Source organism: Protomyctophum parallelum, assembly GCF_964188405.1.
Source record: "Protomyctophum parallelum genome assembly, chromosome: 2".
Classification (NCBI taxonomy): Eukaryota; Metazoa; Chordata; class Actinopteri; order Myctophiformes; family Myctophidae; genus Protomyctophum; species Protomyctophum parallelum.
The window spans coordinates 14,498,563-14,515,573 of NC_139699.1; the positions used below are offsets into that span (position 1 = coordinate 14,498,563).

A 17,011-nucleotide genomic window follows, 5' to 3' on the forward strand; every position below is an offset into this window, starting at 1 on the left:
ATGCAGGTGAGAAACATCGAAGCTAGCGTCCATGTTCTATATTGATCTAATGTGAAACATTAAACCTAGCATACATGTTCTAGGTAGGGGGAGAGAATTAAGAACCATATAGCCAAAACATTGCAGATCTACAAGCTCACAAATCACCGCTACGCTATCTGTTATTCGGTCAAAGAGATTTGATGTAGCCTAGAAGTACATAGTTACGTCTTTCAGCAGATCTACAAGCCCTACAGTCTGAACAAAGCAGATCTACAAGCCCTACAGTATGGCTGAATTTAGCAGATATAGGCCTTAAGCTCTCAAAATTGCCACTTTGAGCTTGTAGATCTGCTATCTTCAAGTAGCAGATGGCAATCTGATATTTGTATTTAAAGTATAGTTGACTAAAATGCTGAAGTGTGTGCGTGTGTGTGTGTGTGTGTGTGTGCATGTGTGTGTGTGTGTGTGTGTGACGTGTGCGTGCGTGTGCGTGCTGGTGTCATGCACTGACAAACTGCAGATCTATAAGATCACAATTGTGACACGTGGATCATATAGAGTTGCATTCACAAAATCGTCCTTTTAAGTGTTGATGTCAAACACGTGTGCGTGTGTGTGTGTGTGTGTGTGCGCGTGCGTGCGTCAGGTGGATGGCGGCAGCGTGCACGGCAGTGTGCACGGCAGTGTGCACGTGGTGGACGACGTGTCGGAGCGTAACGATGATGAGGAGGAAGGTCAGAAGATGAAGAGCGTCTCCTGCTTCAAAAACATCAAAATATTCCTGCTGAGCGAATGTGCCTTGATGCTGGCCCAGGGCACCGTGGGAGCCTATCTGGTAACTATATATCTATGATATGATGCTGGCCCAGGGCACTGTGGGAGCCTATCGGTGACTATAGATCTATGATATGATGCTGGCCCAGGGCACTGTGGGAGCCTATCTGGTAACTATAGATCTATGATATGATGCTGGCCCAGGGCACTGTGGGAGCCTATCTGGTAACTATAGATCTATGATTTGATGCTGGCCCAGGGCACTGTGGGAGCCTATCTGGTGACTATAGATCTATCAGAGGCAGAGCCATAGAGTTAGGACATTGAGGGGGCAGAAAACAGTCCGGTCGGTCACGTGGTTCATGTAACTCGTTTGTCACTGTAAAGTCCATAGACTCCAATGCATTCCGTAAACTTCCGGTTCAGGCCTTTGTCACTATTGACAGACAGGCAGGCAGGCACGCAGGCAGGCAGACAGACAGACAGCTATGTTGTATGGTTTAGAGACAGAGGACAGGGTGAGAATGGAGGCAGATGGTTGGCTGAGGAGACAGAGGACAGGGTGATATGGAGGCAGATGATTGGCTGAGGAGACAGAGGACAGGGTGAGATGGAAGCAGATGATTGGCTGAGGAGGCAGAGGACAGGGTGAGATGGAGGTAGATGATTGGCTGAGGAGGCAGAGGACAGGGTGAGATGGAGACAGATGATTGGCTGAGGAGACAGAGGACAGGGTGAGATGGAGGCAGGTGATTCACTGAGGAGGCAGAGGACAGGGTGAGATGGAAGCAGATGATTCGCTGAGGAGACAGAGGACAGGCTGAGATGGAGGCAGATGATTGGCTGAAGGGAAGAGCCCTAAAGAAAATAACTATGTATATAAGTATAAGTATGAATGTATTTCTTTATAGTTATATTATGTTATTGTATTATTTTATAGTTATATATTTATGGTGTGTTCCAGGTGAGCGTGTTGACGACGTTAGAAAGACGTTTCTCTCTCCAGAGCGCCGACGCCGGCCTCATCGCCAGCAGCTTCGAGGTGACCAACCTCTCGCCCTCAAATTGATTTACGTACATTTCATTTCATTTATTTTTTGAGGTGGCACTATAGCCCTCCTATATATATGGCTTTAATGTTTGTTTTTCAACGATGTTTGTTTAAGATAACGCCAAAGACAATAAAGAGAAATCTAAATCTTTGTTTTGAGGACTTAAACAAACATTAGCACCCGTTGCTTAAACAAACATTATGTTGTAATTGATGTTGTAAGTTGATAAGAGCAACCCTCACTTCACACAGGTGTGATTTTTTATGGTTTTGTTGTTGTCGGGAGAAACCAACCTAACTCAATTTTTTAGGTTTTTGATATATTTTGCATAGATCAGTGCTATAGAGCGTCGCAGACCCGTTTAATTTCAAGGACCTGCATTTATATCTATGGGACCCCAATTAATATTGTAAAATCAATGCTAATTTAACTCTGAGAGCATACAAATGGAACCAGGTCCATTTGGTTCCATTTGTACACTCTCTGAGTTACAGACGCATAAGGGTCCATTTATCACACCTTAGAAAGCATTTTTAAAGTGTTTTTTGACTGGGGGGTCATATTTTGACAGGAGTAATTGCCCTGTGGCCAGGGGGAGGTAGTTTTTAGAGACCAGTATTACTGTATGTTTTTGTGCCGGTGAGACAGCCTCATCAAAGCCCGTACAATCAAGACACTGCTCCCGGTGCCACCCTTAGATCTCCATATATGGAGCTGACCTGTTCTGACATTCCATATGTTGATCTGACCCCCCCATGCCAAAGCGCCAGTGCTCACCCAGCAGTCTGCTGTCACCCAGGTTGAGTGCGTGCACTGCACGCCCTCAGGGTATTGTTTATTTGTATTACATGGCTTGGTTGAATCCTTGATTCTGATTGGTCAATCGCTTAATTCAGCGGTGAGTTATCTCATCATAATGACCGCCCCGCTCTATAACAGACCTCTGCCTAATCAAACCCTCTGAGCACCAGCTGCGTGGCTGCGCCCGCTTTATTTACTGCTGTTTCCAACATGACAGCCATGTAAACACACACACACTAGTGACACACAATGTCATTTACAGCTAAACATTGCTCTCAAAAATGTTTTTTTAAAACATTTGAGCGAGAAATAGACGAAGCAGGACCCAACAATGGATTCTATTTGATCAACTCACTTCCTTGTTTTCCGATAGTGCTGCAGCCCTGCAGCTGGGCAGACGCAGCCAGCGCGACACTTATGGAATACTTTTTTTTGTTGTGTTTTTGGTCAATGTATTCATTTATGTTAACCACTCCCTGTCGGTGAATTATCTCCCGACAACGACCACCTATAGCCAGATATTATCCCTTACATATAGTTATACGTGTTATTGTATTATTTAGGTGGGGAACCTCGCCCTCATCCTATTCGTCAGCTACTTCGGAGCGCGCGCCCACCGGCCGCGTCTGATTGGCTGCGGCGGCATCGTCATGGCGCTGGGCGCATTGCTCTCGGCGCTGCCAGAGTTCCTGTCGCACCAGTACGAGTACGAGAGCCTGGACGGCTGGAGCCAAGACCCGAATGCCGGTCCGGGAGCCGGGCGCGACCTGTGCTACAACACCACCTACAGGCCGGAGCGCAAACAGCAGGGCAGCAGGTATAAAAACCATTCCATCGCTGTAATTAATTCAACCTGGACTGGATCATATTACTGCTAATCAATGTCACTATTATGAATAGCATTAATGTTCCAGTATTGAATATCAGATCTACAAGCTCACAACACATGGCAAATGTGACGTATTACCCCTTATAAAAGGACCGCTGCTTAAACAAGGACCCCTTATACTATAAGGGGTCCACTATTCATGTACTATTGATGTACTACATGATGTACTATTATATTTATAATGTAATTTGTAACCACAGGAAGTGTGGAGACAAGGCCAACACAGACATGATGTACTTGCTGCTGATTGGTGCTCAGGTGCTGCTGGGGATCGGAGCCACGCCCGTTCAACCGCTGGGCGTGTCTTATATCGATGACCATGTACGGCGAAAAGACTCTTCCTTATACATTGGTATGTATCCTTATATGGTATACATTTACAGACCTGCTCCGCTGCCATTGGCTCCCACTTGCTGCCCGGAGGCGGAGCCAAAACAAAAGAAACATTGACGTTTAGCGCCAGTGGTTCCCAAAGTGGGGTCCGGGGACCCCCAGGGGTCCTTGAGGGAGTTCCAGGGGGTACCCAGCTAGACTCTTCTCCCTTCTCTAAAACACCCTGGACAACACTCCACACGTCCTAGACTCTTCTCCCTTCTCTAAAACACACTGGACAACGCTCCACACGTCCTAGACTCTTCTCCCTTCTCTAAAACACCCTGGACAACGCTCCACACGTCCCAGGCTCTTCTCCCTTCTCTAAAACACCCTGGACAACGCTCCACACATCCTAGACTCTTCTCCCTTCTCTAAAACACCCTGGACCATGCTCCACACATCCTAGACTCTTCTCCCTTCTCTAAAACATCCTGGACAACGCTCCACACGTCCTAGACTCTTCTCCCTTCTCTAAAACATCCTGGACAACGCTCCACAAGTCCCAGACTCTTCTCCCTTCTCTAAAACACCCTGGACAACGCTCCACACGTCCCAGACTCTTCTCCCTTCCCTAAAACACCCTGGACAACGCTCCACACGTCCCAGACTCTTCTCCCTTCTCTAAAACACCCTGGACAACGCTCCACACGTCCCAGACTCTTCTCCCTTCCCTAAAACACCCTGGACAACGCTCCACACATCCTAGACTCTTCTCCCTTCCCTAAAACACCCAGAATGTCTCTCTCTCTCTCTCTCTCTCTCTCTCTCTCTGATGTAAAGTGAATGTCTCTCTCTCTCTCTCTCTCTAATGTAAAGTGAATGTCTCTCTCTCTATCTCTCTCTAATGTAAACTGAATGTCTCTCTCTCTCTCTCTCTCAGGTATATTATTCTCTACGCTGGTGTTCGGCCCAGCCTGTGGATTCATCCTGGGTTCTCTTTGTACCAAAGTCTACGTTGACGCCGTCTTCATCGACACCAGTGAGTTATCCTACTAGACCTGTACCTTTGCAGGTAGTAAATATGTGGTGAAATTCAAAACAATGTACATACAGTACACAAATGATATTAGACAAAATAAAAAAATACAAACGATATTCAAGTGGTAAAGGCTTCAAAAAGGGGGACCCCTAGCCTCTACTGCATGAGCTGGGATGTCATGTCACTTAATTCATCATACTAAATGAAACATAAAGTCTGTTACTCCCTATAGTCCCAAAAAGAGCGACCACCATACCTCCGAGAAAACCTCTGCCCTGTATCCTGCATTTCATATCTAAGCCTCTCCAGGGGTAACAGACGTCATTTGGAATATTCTAAAATCTAAAACAAATCAAACAATGTTATACATCAATAATGTTAGGCTAGACCGCTGCTGCGTAGCCAAATGTGCTTGCTGGGAGGCGGAGCCCAAAGGAAAAGAAAGACACAGGAATAGGAGTGAAACCGAAATGTATTCAAATAAAGTTTACGTCTGGGGGAAGACAGTCGGGAGCATGAAACGTGGTCGCAAGGAAGGTGAGAGGTTTGGGAAATCCAGGGAGCGGCTGGAAGGAGTACTGGTAATAATTATATAGGCTATCTGTGGCTTATAGCGCTTTTCATAGTACTGGAATAAGCTCTACATGTGTGAGGACCAGGGGATGGAACACAACAACGTTATTAGGAGAAACAAGTAAAATAAGAATTAAAACAATAAAAGTGAGGGGCGCTGTTATCATCGTACATCTATCATGGATCATCTCATACTGGCCAATCAGAATGCCTTTTGTCAGTGTTAGCTGATTTGCTCGTTTACATATGACACACATTTTCCCTTCAATGTCAAAGGCGTTTAATGTTTTGATGTTTAATTTACGTCATATATAGCAGATGTTTGACCTAATTTCTCTGTTCATGTGTGGGGACAAAAGCTGTTCATAGGAGCCCTCAAAAATAGTACATGTAACAAGTTAAAAACAGTTCGGCTTGGGAAGGCTAATCTAAACAGGTGGGTTTTTGAAGGTGGTGGTTTTGTTGAGCCTAGAACAAAACAGAGAAGGCTGACATGAAAAAACAAAGATCTACAATATATCAAATTCTCTACAGCAGTGGTTTTCAACCACCTGTGGTCCTTGAGGGGTCTTCCAGGTGGTACCCAGCTAAATGATGGAGAGTTGGTATCCAAATGGACCCATATTGATCTTTAACTCTTTGAGAGTGTAACATAAAACCATCTGGACCCTTATGGGTCCATTTGGTTTGGTTCAACTCTACACTCGCAAGAGTTTAATTATTGTTAAAAATCTGCATTACTTAATTTACAAGAAGTCTACACAATTAGCATGGAACCGTGGACAAAATCGTAAAAAGCACTGCTCTACAGCATACTATAGAGACTATGGTCTTCAACAGCCGGCGAAACTGACCACAGTATAGCTAATGCCCTATGATGGACCTGGAATATGTGGCGCAACAAATTAAATCATAATTACATTAAAATCAACTCCCAGGAGATTTGTTATAGTTTAGTTGTCGTGTTGTGATTTAAGCATGACTTGTTTGACCAAAACCAGAACACACATGTACCCAAAGTTAATTTAATGTACATGTATTACATACAAGCTTGTATAATCTGTCAGTGTTGGGTCCGTTAGAGGACAGGTGTAGTCCTAGAGAGGACAGGTGTAGTCCTAGAGAGGACAGGTGTGGTCCTAGAGGACGGGTATGCCGTGCACCCTGAAGCGGTACATGCAGGTGTAGTCCGGGTGTCCCCAGTTGGACAGCACGTTGACCTCGATGAGGCTGAAGAACCTGTGGTTGTCCTGGTCCTCGCTGAAGGTCTGCAGAGCGTCCCCATCCTGGTCGTAGGTGTACGAGCCCAGCAGCGTTCCTCCCGTCCCGCCGCCGCTCTCCTCGGCCGCCGTCGCCACCGCGTCGTCGTCGTCGTCCAGCCCGTAGACGCTGAAGTCCCGCGGCGCGCTGCGGATGCTGCCGGCCGGCGCCAGGGACCGGGCCACGTGCTCCAGCGTGAAGAAGGTGGGCCGGACGCGCATGGACAGCCGGATCACCAGCTTGCCCTGGGAGCCCGCGAAGCCCCAGCAGTTGCCCGGCTGGTTGTCGGGCTGCAAGACCACGCGGGGCGGCTTGGTGACGAAGCGCCCGTTCTGATTGGAGGACGATGACGAGGAGGAGGAGCAGTCCGCGCTGGGTGGCACGCAGAACAGGCTCCACACGGAGCTGTGCGTGCGCAGCACGGTGCCGCCAGCCGACTCCAGAGCGTAGTCGGCCATGCCCACGCGGTCCTCGGAGAACAGCCGCAGGGCGCGCTTCACCATCAGCTCCACCTGCTCCTCGGTCACCGGCGGAGACGACGAGGAGGAGGAGCCCGCCGAGCCGCCGGACCGCCCCCCCTCCTCCCTCCGCTCGCCACCGCCGAGCTTCAGAGCGCCCAGCTCCGCCTTGAGCTCGTCGCGGCTCACGTAGCGCTGCTGCAGCCAATGGGAGAGCGGCGAAGAGTCGCCGTCGGGGAAGGGGAGGAGTCCTGGCGAGGAGGAGGAGCCCGTCGTCGTGGCCAGCTGGTCCCCGTGGGGGCGGAGCAACAAGGACTGGAGCTCCTTGCGGATCCGCTCCGTGGCGCTCTCTCCGCCGCCGCCTCCTCCGCGGGCGTCGTCGTCGTCCAATCCCAGCAGCCCGCGGACGTCGCGCTGGACGCCCTCCATGGCCTCCTTCAGCCGGAGCACGTCGGCCGCCAGCGCGCCGTGGGAGACGTCGTGGCTGTGCTCGCGGTGGCGCCCGGCCATCAGGAGCTCCTTCAGCTGAGACATGCTCTTCTCCAGCCACAGGAGGCGCTCCGAGTCTCCCAGCATGCTCCTCCAGCCGCGGGACATGTCCACGCCTAACCCCCCCGGGACCCCCAGCCCCGCGCCCTCGCCCCGCCACCACACGCCACCGGCCAGGAGCAGGGCGCAGGCGAGCACCGCCGCCACCAGGGGCGCTAACCGCCGCCGGGCCAGGCTTCTCCGCGTCTCGGCCTCGCCGCCTGAGACTCTATGGCCGCTGCCGCCCGCTGGGCCGCTGAGCAGGGCGAGCAGGGCGTGCCACGCCCTGCCCAGCCTCCAGGGGACGTCGGACACGACCTTACACACCTTGCAGTCCAGAGGCTGGTTCCTGTTCCGGGCGACGGACCCGCCCCCCAGAGCCGAGAAACGAGACGACGAGGGCGACGCGTCCCTGACCTCGTTGACGTCCTTTAGTCGGGTGTTGGACCACATGTCTGCCTGTCTGTCTGTCTGTCTGTCTGTCTGTCTGTCTGTCTGTCTGCCTGTCTGTCTGTCTGTCTGTCTGTCTGTCTTTCTGTCTGTCTGTCAATAAATAAATAACGTTCTGATTATTTGACTTTTATTTCACTTTTAAAGAAATTGACATGGCTGTGATGGCGTCATTCAGTAGTGATGTAATTAAAATATGATGAAATGTTTCTTTCTTATGAATTATTAATTCATTCATTAATAATAATAATAATGTATTTATATATTGTTCCAGGTAAGTTGGACATCACCCCAGACGACCCGCGGTGGATCGGGGCGTGGTGGGGGGGCTTCCTGCTGTGCGGCGTGCTGCTCTTCTTCTCTGCTCTCTTCATGTTCGGCTTCCCGCAGGCGCTGGAGGACCAGGACTCGGACAGCGCCGCAGAGAGCGAACAGGCCATGCTGCCTCCGTCCATGAAGCCCACGGACGTGTTCAACACCACCGACGCTGGTCTGACCGTCTGTCAGCATCTGAGAGGTCTCTATATCCGTCTGTCAGCATCTGAGAGGTCTCTATATCCGTCTGTCAGCATCTGAGAGGTCTCTATATCCGTCTGTCAGCATCTGAGAGCTCTCTATATCCGTCTGTCAGCATCTGAGAGGTCTCTATATCCGTCTGTCAGCATCTGAGAGGTCTCTATATCCGTCTGTCAGCATCTGAGAGGTCTCTATATCCGTCTGTCAGCATCTGAGAGGTCTCTATATCCGTCTGTCAGCATCTGAGAGCTCTCTATATCCGTCTGTCAGCATCTGAGAGGTCTCTATATCCGTCTGTCAGCATCTGAGAGGTCTCTATATCAGTGGTTCCCAAACGTTGTCATGTCAAGGACCCTCAAAATCGACATTTACTTTATGGCCGCGGACTAGGGCTTTGAATCGTGTTCCACGATTCGATTCAATTCAGATTCTTGGGGTCACGTTTCGATTCAACCATAGACTGTAAAAGATATGGACAAAGCGTTCCCCGGGTCTAACATGAACGTAAAATGAAGCCTGTCAGTCCTTGAATTGTAAGTCGCCATCTTTCTAGATCCGTTTGGGCCCAGCTGGCCCATTGGCTGGCCCAGACAACGAGGCGGGACTTCCCCCCTTCTTCTTCGTTGGTTTTTATTTTGACTCGAGTGGGAGGGGGATCCCGTTCATAGACTGTAACGGTAGCCACGCCCTTCAGAACATGCGTGACTTTATGGTCATTTTTTTAATAACTGGGACCATAATTAGAAATGAGACTTTAAACTAGTGACTGGAAGCAGAAAGTATTTATGACCATGTTTATTAAGGTAATACAGTCTAGGTGAAGTTGGGCCCAAATACATGGACTTCTATGGGGCTATGGGTTTTTCTGGGTCCAATGACAGCGCCACAACAGGCCATTATATGAACTTTCAGGAAATCCCGATTTCCATGTGGCTTCTCAAAATATCTGTCTGCCCCTGGATTCAATCCAAAAACTTTTTTTTTTTTTTTTATTCAAATGCATTTTTTTTGTCCAGATTCAAAATGATTCTCTATTCAAAATGATTCTCTATTCAAAACGATTCTCTATTCAAAATGATTCTCTATTCAAAACGATTCTCTATTCAAAATTATTCTCTATTCAAAACGATTCTCTATTCAAAATTATTCTCTATTCAAAATGATTCTCTATTCAAAATGATTCTCTATTCAATACATAGGATTTCACCACCACTGTTGATGAGGACACTAGAGAAGTGACCATTTTGGAAGTATGTACATTTGACCACAGTCTGGAAGAGACATTCCTTACCAGCTACTGTAGGGTGCTTAAGTACCAACATCTTATGGATGCTTGTGTTCATATTTATTATACATCTTGGTTACAAATGTAAAATGTGTGTGTGTGTGCGTGCGTGTGTGTGTGTGCGTGCGTGCAGTCATTCCCAAGGTGACCAGACACCTGCTCTCCAACCCAGTGTTCACGTGCGTGACGCTCGCGGCCTGCATGGAGATCGCCGTGGTCGCCGGCTTCGCTGCCTTCCTGGGGAAGTACCTGGAGCAGCAGTTCAACCTGACAACCTCCTCGGCCAATCAGTTGCTAGGTAGGCGGGTCCAACAACTCAACGTATAAGCTTCCTTCCTCTGCCAATAAGCTGCTAGGTATAGGCGTGGGTCCAACATCTCACCGTCAAATCCTCTGTGTCTTTATAACCAACTTCAGTTGCATTCAGTGCTATACCAAAGATTATGTATTTATAAAGATGGGCGAACTTCATTGGAGCCACGTGAGGTGAAATGGTACACAAAGCCTACAAATGGTCTCCTAAATAAAAAAGACGTGGTTTTGCTTCTCGCCCAAACTTGGATTTTACAATGTATGCCATCTGGTGGCCAATAAACCGAACAATAATCTCAGAATGTTTAAGCCGTTTTTAAGGACCCATTTCTAGGCCAGTGCAATAGAGCATGCTTTTGCCTTTTTTAAACCACACCCATTTTAATCCAATACATACATACATACATACATACCCAGCCGATCACCAAACGTACCTTAGATATGTCATCAGCCAATCCCTGATACGCAGCCGATTACAACTTGTGCGCTCTGCTTGCGTATAAGTAATAATAATATTAATATTTCATAACCAGGTCTTACGGCCATCCCCTGTGCGTGTCTGGGCATCTTCCTGGGAGGTCTGCTGGTGAAGAAGCTGAACTTGTCGGCGCTCGGCGCCGTCGGCATGGCGATGCTGGTCAACCTCGTCAGCACCACCTGCTACGTCAGCTTCCTGTTCCTGGGATGTGACAACGGTCCGGTCGCCGGGGTTACCGTCGCCTACGGCAACGAGTAAGCATCGCTGTTTAACCAATTAAGACCTGAGACCAGGCTCTACAAACGTCTTCCGAATCCTGGCAGAGAAATCTATAGTGGTGCTCAAACCTTTTCATGTCAAGGACCCACAGAATTATCTGTATTTGGCCGCGGACCCCCATCTGAAAATATGTTGTTCCGCATGGGACCCCCCTGAAGCAAACACAGTGACAGGCACGCAGATAGCCCCACACAGGGGAGGATTACCCAACGGGCCTGTTGGGCCCAGGCCCTGGGGCCCCTGAGCTAGGGGGGGGGCCTGATCTTGAGCTTCACGCGGAGGCTCTAGCTCAGGGCTAAAAAAAGTGCAAAGTTAATAACGGTGACGTGGTCCTTTGCATGTCGGTGGCCCAGGGGCCGGTATCTCATGGTCCGCCTATGATACATCATCATCATCATCATTTTGCGACCGAGGGTCAAGATCATGGATTTCACAACGCCACGCCAGACTTCCCGGTCCTTCATTGCCATCCCCAGTTCCTGCTTTACTGATGCATGTGTCCCTATAGCGACGATGACATCAGGGAACGACAGTTTTCTACCTCTGGTCTGCTTTGAGGCAGGACTCCAGAGAAGATATAATCTCATGTAATGCAGGGCTTGACACTAAGGTCTCAGAGGCAGTAGAAGTATACAAAGGTAGGTGGCTAGCGCACATCCAGTTACCTGATGAAGGCCGTTCACGGCCGAAACGTTGTGTCTTATTTATGGTGTATTGAATAAAAAGCAAACACCTTGGAGCAAACCTGTGTGTGGACTCTCCTCTCTTCACAGTAGAAGTATACGTCATGTTCCGAATCAGAGTAGCTTTTTTAATTAATACTTTTCATTGGTTGAATATTATTTGTGACTGCCATACACAGACGTAAAGGGTGTTCTCTTCTTCTTCTTCTACAGAACGTTGTATTCGTGGCAGCGCCCCGAGGTGGCCTGCATCAGTAACTGCAACTGTTACACCAATTATTTCAGCCCCGTGTGTGGATCCAATGGAGTCACTTACCTGTCTGCCTGCTTCGCTGGGTGTATGCAACCTGTGAGTGCACGAACGCACACACGCACGCGCTAGGTTACTGTTATAACCATGGTTCTATGAGTTACTGTTTTTCTATAAGTTTGTAACATGGTCTGTCTCTCTGTCCTGTCTGTCTCTGTCCTGTCTCTCTCTCCTGTCTGTCTCTCTCCTGTCTGTCTCTGTCCTGTCTCTCTCTCCTGTCTGTCTCTCTCCTGTCTGTCTCTGTCCTGTCTCTCTCTCCTGTCTTTCTCTCTCCTGTCTGTCTCTCTGTCCTGTCTCTCTCTCCTGTCTGTCTCTCTGTCCTGTCTGTCTCTCTCCTGTATGTCTCTCTCCTGTCTGTCTCTCTCCTGTCGTCTCTCTCCTGTCCGTCTCTCTCCTGTCGTCTCTCTCCTGTCTGTCTCTGTCCTGTCTTTCTCTCTGTCCTGTCCTGTCTGTCTCTCTCCTGTCGTCTCTCTCCTGTCGTCTCTCTCCTGTCTGTCTCTGTCCTGTCTTTCTCTCTGTCCTGTCCTGTCTGTCTCTCTCCTGTCCGTCTCTCTCCTGTCGTCTCTCTCCTGTCTGTCTCTGTCCTGTCTGTCTCTGTCCTGTCCTGTCTGTCTCTCTCCTGTCGTCTCTCTCCTGTCGTCTCTCTCCTGTCTGTCTCTGTCCTGTCTTTCTCTCTGTCCTGTCCTGTCTGTCTCTCTCCTGTATGTCTCTCTCCTGTCTGTCTCTCTCCTGTCGTCTCTCTCCTGTCCGTCTCTCTCCTGTCTGTCTCTCTCCTGTCTGTCTCTGTCCTGTCTTTCTCTCTGTCCTGTCTGTCTCTCTCCTGTCTGTCTCTCTGTCCTGTCTGTCTCTCCTGTCTGTCTCTCTCCTGTCGTCTCTCTCCTGGCTGTCTCTGTCCTGTCTGTCTCTCTCTCCTGTCTGTCTATCTGTCCTGTCTGTCTCTCTCTCCTGTCTGTCTCTCTGTCCTGTCTGTCTCTCCTGTCTGTCTCTCTCCTGTCGTCTCTCTCCTGGCTGTCTCTCTGTCCTGTCTGTCTCTCTCTCCTGTCTGTCTATCTGTCCTGTCCTGTCTGTCTCTCTCCTGTACGTCTCTCTCCTGTCTGTCTCTCTGTTCTGTCTGTCTCTCTGTCCTGTCTGTCTCTCTGTCCTGTCTGTCTCTCTCCTGTCTGTCTCTCTCTCCTGTCTGTCTCTCTCCTGTCTGTCTCTCTGTCCTGTCTGTCTCTCTCTCCTGTCTGTCTCTCTCCTGTCTGTCTCTCCGTGTAGAACATGACTGGCTGTGCGTGTATCCCCGCCGGCAGCAGCAGTGGGGGGGAAGGGGGTGCGTCAGTGGGCGGGGCAATGGGCGTGGCTCTCCCAGGGAAGTGCCCCACGCCAGGATGTCGACGCAACTTCATCATCTTCCTGTGTGTGATCTGTGTGTGTAGCATGATAGGAGCCATGGCCCAGACTCCGTCTGTTATTATCCTTATAAGGTAATACCACCCATATAAGGTCATACCATGGCCCAGACTCCGTCTGTTATTATCCTTATAAGGTAATACCACCCATATAAGGTCATACCATGGCCCAGACCCTGTCTGTTATTATCCTTATAAGGTAATACCACCCATATAAGGTCATACCATGGCCCAGACTCCGTCTGTTATTATCCTTATAAGGTAATACCACCCATATAAGGTCATACCATGGCCCAGACTCCGTCTGTTATTATCCTTATAAGGTAATACCACCCATATAAGGTCATACCATGGCCCAGACTACGTCTGTTATTATCCTTATAAGGTAATACCACCCATATAAGGTCATACCATGGCCCAGACTACGTCTGTTATTATCCTTATAAGGTAATACCACCCATATAAGGTCATACCATGGCCCAGACTCCGTCTGTTATTATCCTTATAAGGTAATACCACCCATATAAGGTCATACCATGGCCCAGACTCCGTCCCTTATTATCCTTATAAGGTAATACCACCCATATAAGGTCATACCACCCAGCCATCCCTAGCCCATTTTGATCGGGAACCCGTTTTGGTGTTAGCACCATGTTATGCTTTAGCTATTGAAAAATAGCAGATCTACAAGCTCATAGCGTGCCACCGAGTGGCGCTCCTACGAACTTGTAGGTCTGCTATTTTTGAAAAATCGAAGAGCGACTGACATAGAAGACATTTTTTAAATCTGATCTCAGGTCAGAATGGAAAACTGTCAGGATGTAGAAGATATTTTTAGAATCTGATCTCAGGTCAGAATGGAAAACTGTCAGGATGTAGAAGATATTTTTAGAATCTGATCTCAGGTCAGAATGGAAAACTGTCAGGATGTAGAAGACATTTTTAGAATCTGATCTCAGGTCAGAATGGGCTAGTAATGATAATGTTGTTTGTTCTTCCAGAACAGTGAGTCCAGAACTGAAGTCATACGCCTTGGGTCTGTTGTTCCTTCTGCTAAGACTGATAGGTAAGCACGCACGCACACGCACGCACACACACACACACACGCACGCACACACACACACACACACACACACACACACACACACACACACACACACACACACACGCAGCGACACACTGTGACCTTCTCCCTCCTAGGGTTCATCCCCCCGCCTCTGATCTTCGGGATGGGCATCGACTCCACCTGCCTCTTCTGGAGCTCGCCGTGTGGGGGGAAGGGGGGAAAGGGGGCGTGCGTGCTGTACGACAACGTGGCGTACCGCCACCTGTACGTGAGCATCGCCATCGTCCTGAAGGCGTCGGCCTTCGTGCTGTACGCCACCACGTGGCACTGCCTGCGACGGAACTACCACAAGTACGTCCTGAGCAGCGAGGGCTACCTGACGCCCACCGACGTGTTCGGGAGTCCCAACGTCACGTCGCTGGGACTGGGAGCGCGCCATCATCCCGGCATGGCACAGGCCACCACGGAACAGGGTTCGTATTTTATAATATTAAAGGACCACTTCACCACTTTTCAACGTATCTTCATATAATAGGTCCTCACTAATACTCAGTCTGTGTCTCATATAGGAGGGCTGTGGGCAGTTTAGAAACCGTCTTCCAGTGACATCGTCATTAGGCAGATTATTTTTTAAACAATATTCTTTTACAAAAATGTTTAGATTTTCATCATCGTGAGAACGATGGCTTCCATTTTCGCATTGCAACTTTTTAGGACTAGAAAGCCTGCAGTTTTTATTAGCTTGTATTCCCCATCAATGATGTCACTGGAAGACTTCCCACAGCCCTTCTATGAGACACAGACAGAGTAGAAAAATATTGTGCCATTTTTTCATGATTATTAGTGAGGACATTATTACTGTATATGAAGATAGGTTGAAAAGTGGTGAAGTGGTCCTTTAACTCTTTTTTGTGTGTAGTGTAGCTAACTAAGCTTCGTATCTTACTGGATTTGGGTAATTCTGTTCTAGCTTGGGCACATATAAGTTATACTACAGTACTACTAGTTATAGTACAGTTATACTACATGCAGTAAGTATCCTATAAGCGAGTAAGTGTAATAAAAAGGAGGTACCTAGCTAAGATACTGGGCTCAAGTTACTAATCAACCATAACTCCCTCCCCCCCCAACGCTATAAGGCAAGACACAGATCCTCTAAACTATAAGACCTCCTCAAAGGAGCCTCTTACACAGCCCACTGACAGCTCCCTGCTAATACAGGAAATCCTCATTACTAATTTGTTGAGAATTGAAAAATGGGCTTTGTTACGGCCTCCGTAATATTATGGTCAATGCCTGTGTGAAAAGTCGGAGCGATTGGTGCAACCAGTGAGGAGCTACGACAGTGTTTCAGACATTCATTCAGAGATTCATTCATTCAGTCATTGAGTGAATTATAGTTTGATGATTAGTTTGATTTGACGCCGACGGACATGTTTTTCCTCTTTTCCCCTTCTGTTATGACATGGTCAGACATAAGTGTAGGCTACTTTTAATCCCTTATATATTTAAAACCTTCTACATGGGCAGGTAAGAGTACTTTCTGTTGGGCAGGTAAGAGTACTTTCTGTTGGGCAGGTAAGAGTACTTTCTGTTGGGCAGGTAAGAGTACTTTCCGTGCTTTGGCTGGTTGTGCTCAGTGTTGATTTCATCGACTAAAACAATGACTAAAAATGTTTCTCTCTCTCTCTCTCTCTCTCTCTCGCTCTCGCTCTCGCTCTCTCTCTCTCTCTCTCTCAGATCTGCTAACAAACGTGTCGGGTATCGACGGCAGAATGAAGTTTGTCTACAACGTGGAGGAGGACGGCCCTTTAAGGCAGTGGGCGGAGCCTGATGACATCACGGCCCACAACGCAGAGTCAGCCTTATAGAGATGACATCGCTGATGACATCACAACGTGGAGTCAGTCTTACAGAGGAGGAGGCGTTTATTTTAGATGACATCACTGATGACATCACAACATGGGAGGAGGAGTCTATTTAAGCCAGTTGGGCGGAGCTTAAAGCCTGTGGCAGTGATTGGCCAGGTCAACGTGCGGGGCCCAGAACGGTGGGGGTCGTAGGGATTCGAACCCACGTCTCCTGTGCGGGAAGTGAAGGGACACTAGAACCAAACCTCCAATCCGCTAGCCTATGGGGGGGCAGAGGCTCTGAGCGACGTAATATTTAAAAAAAGAAAATCACACCCGTGTGAAGTGAGGGCCGCTCTTATCATCATGACATCATCTAATTCCGGCCAATCACAATTTGCGTCCTCACTTTTGTCCTCAATGTTTGTGTTTACACAAACACTCAAAGCTAGGCATAGGAGGGGCTAGCACCCCTCAAAAAATCTGGAAAGTGTTTAGATTTAGTTTAGAAGGCATTGAGGTCTTAAGGGGTTAACGATTGAGTTATGTTAGGGTTTTAGTCGTGTTGTATTTCTGGGTTTGGAATCCATAGTGTTATCGTATAGGAAATGATAACAAAATGGATTCCAGACCTGAACTAAAAGCCTAACTCTAGTTTGTATGGAAAAGGAAACATCTGCTTCCTCTATGTCGCTATACCACTGAAAGTATTTCCATAAC

The 17,011-nt window shown here is 48.3% G+C and overlaps 1 protein-coding gene across 1 annotated transcript; it reads left to right on the top strand.

Moving 5' to 3' along the window:
• Positions 1-16,312, top strand: LOC310854529 (solute carrier organic anion transporter family member 3A1-like; the record flags this gene model as incomplete). Its single annotated transcript, XM_083759209.1, has 14 exons — positions 1-6; positions 629-817; positions 1,721-1,798; positions 3,173-3,426; positions 3,699-3,850; positions 4,754-4,852; positions 8,396-8,638; positions 10,056-10,220; positions 10,768-10,966; positions 11,888-12,023; positions 13,242-13,450; positions 14,377-14,441; positions 14,576-14,914; positions 16,182-16,312. The coding sequence occupies 14 exons, from the start codon at positions 1-3 to the stop codon at positions 16,310-16,312; spliced, it is 2,265 nt and encodes a 754-aa protein (XP_083615335.1).
• Positions 16,313-17,011: the final 699 nt, after the last annotated feature.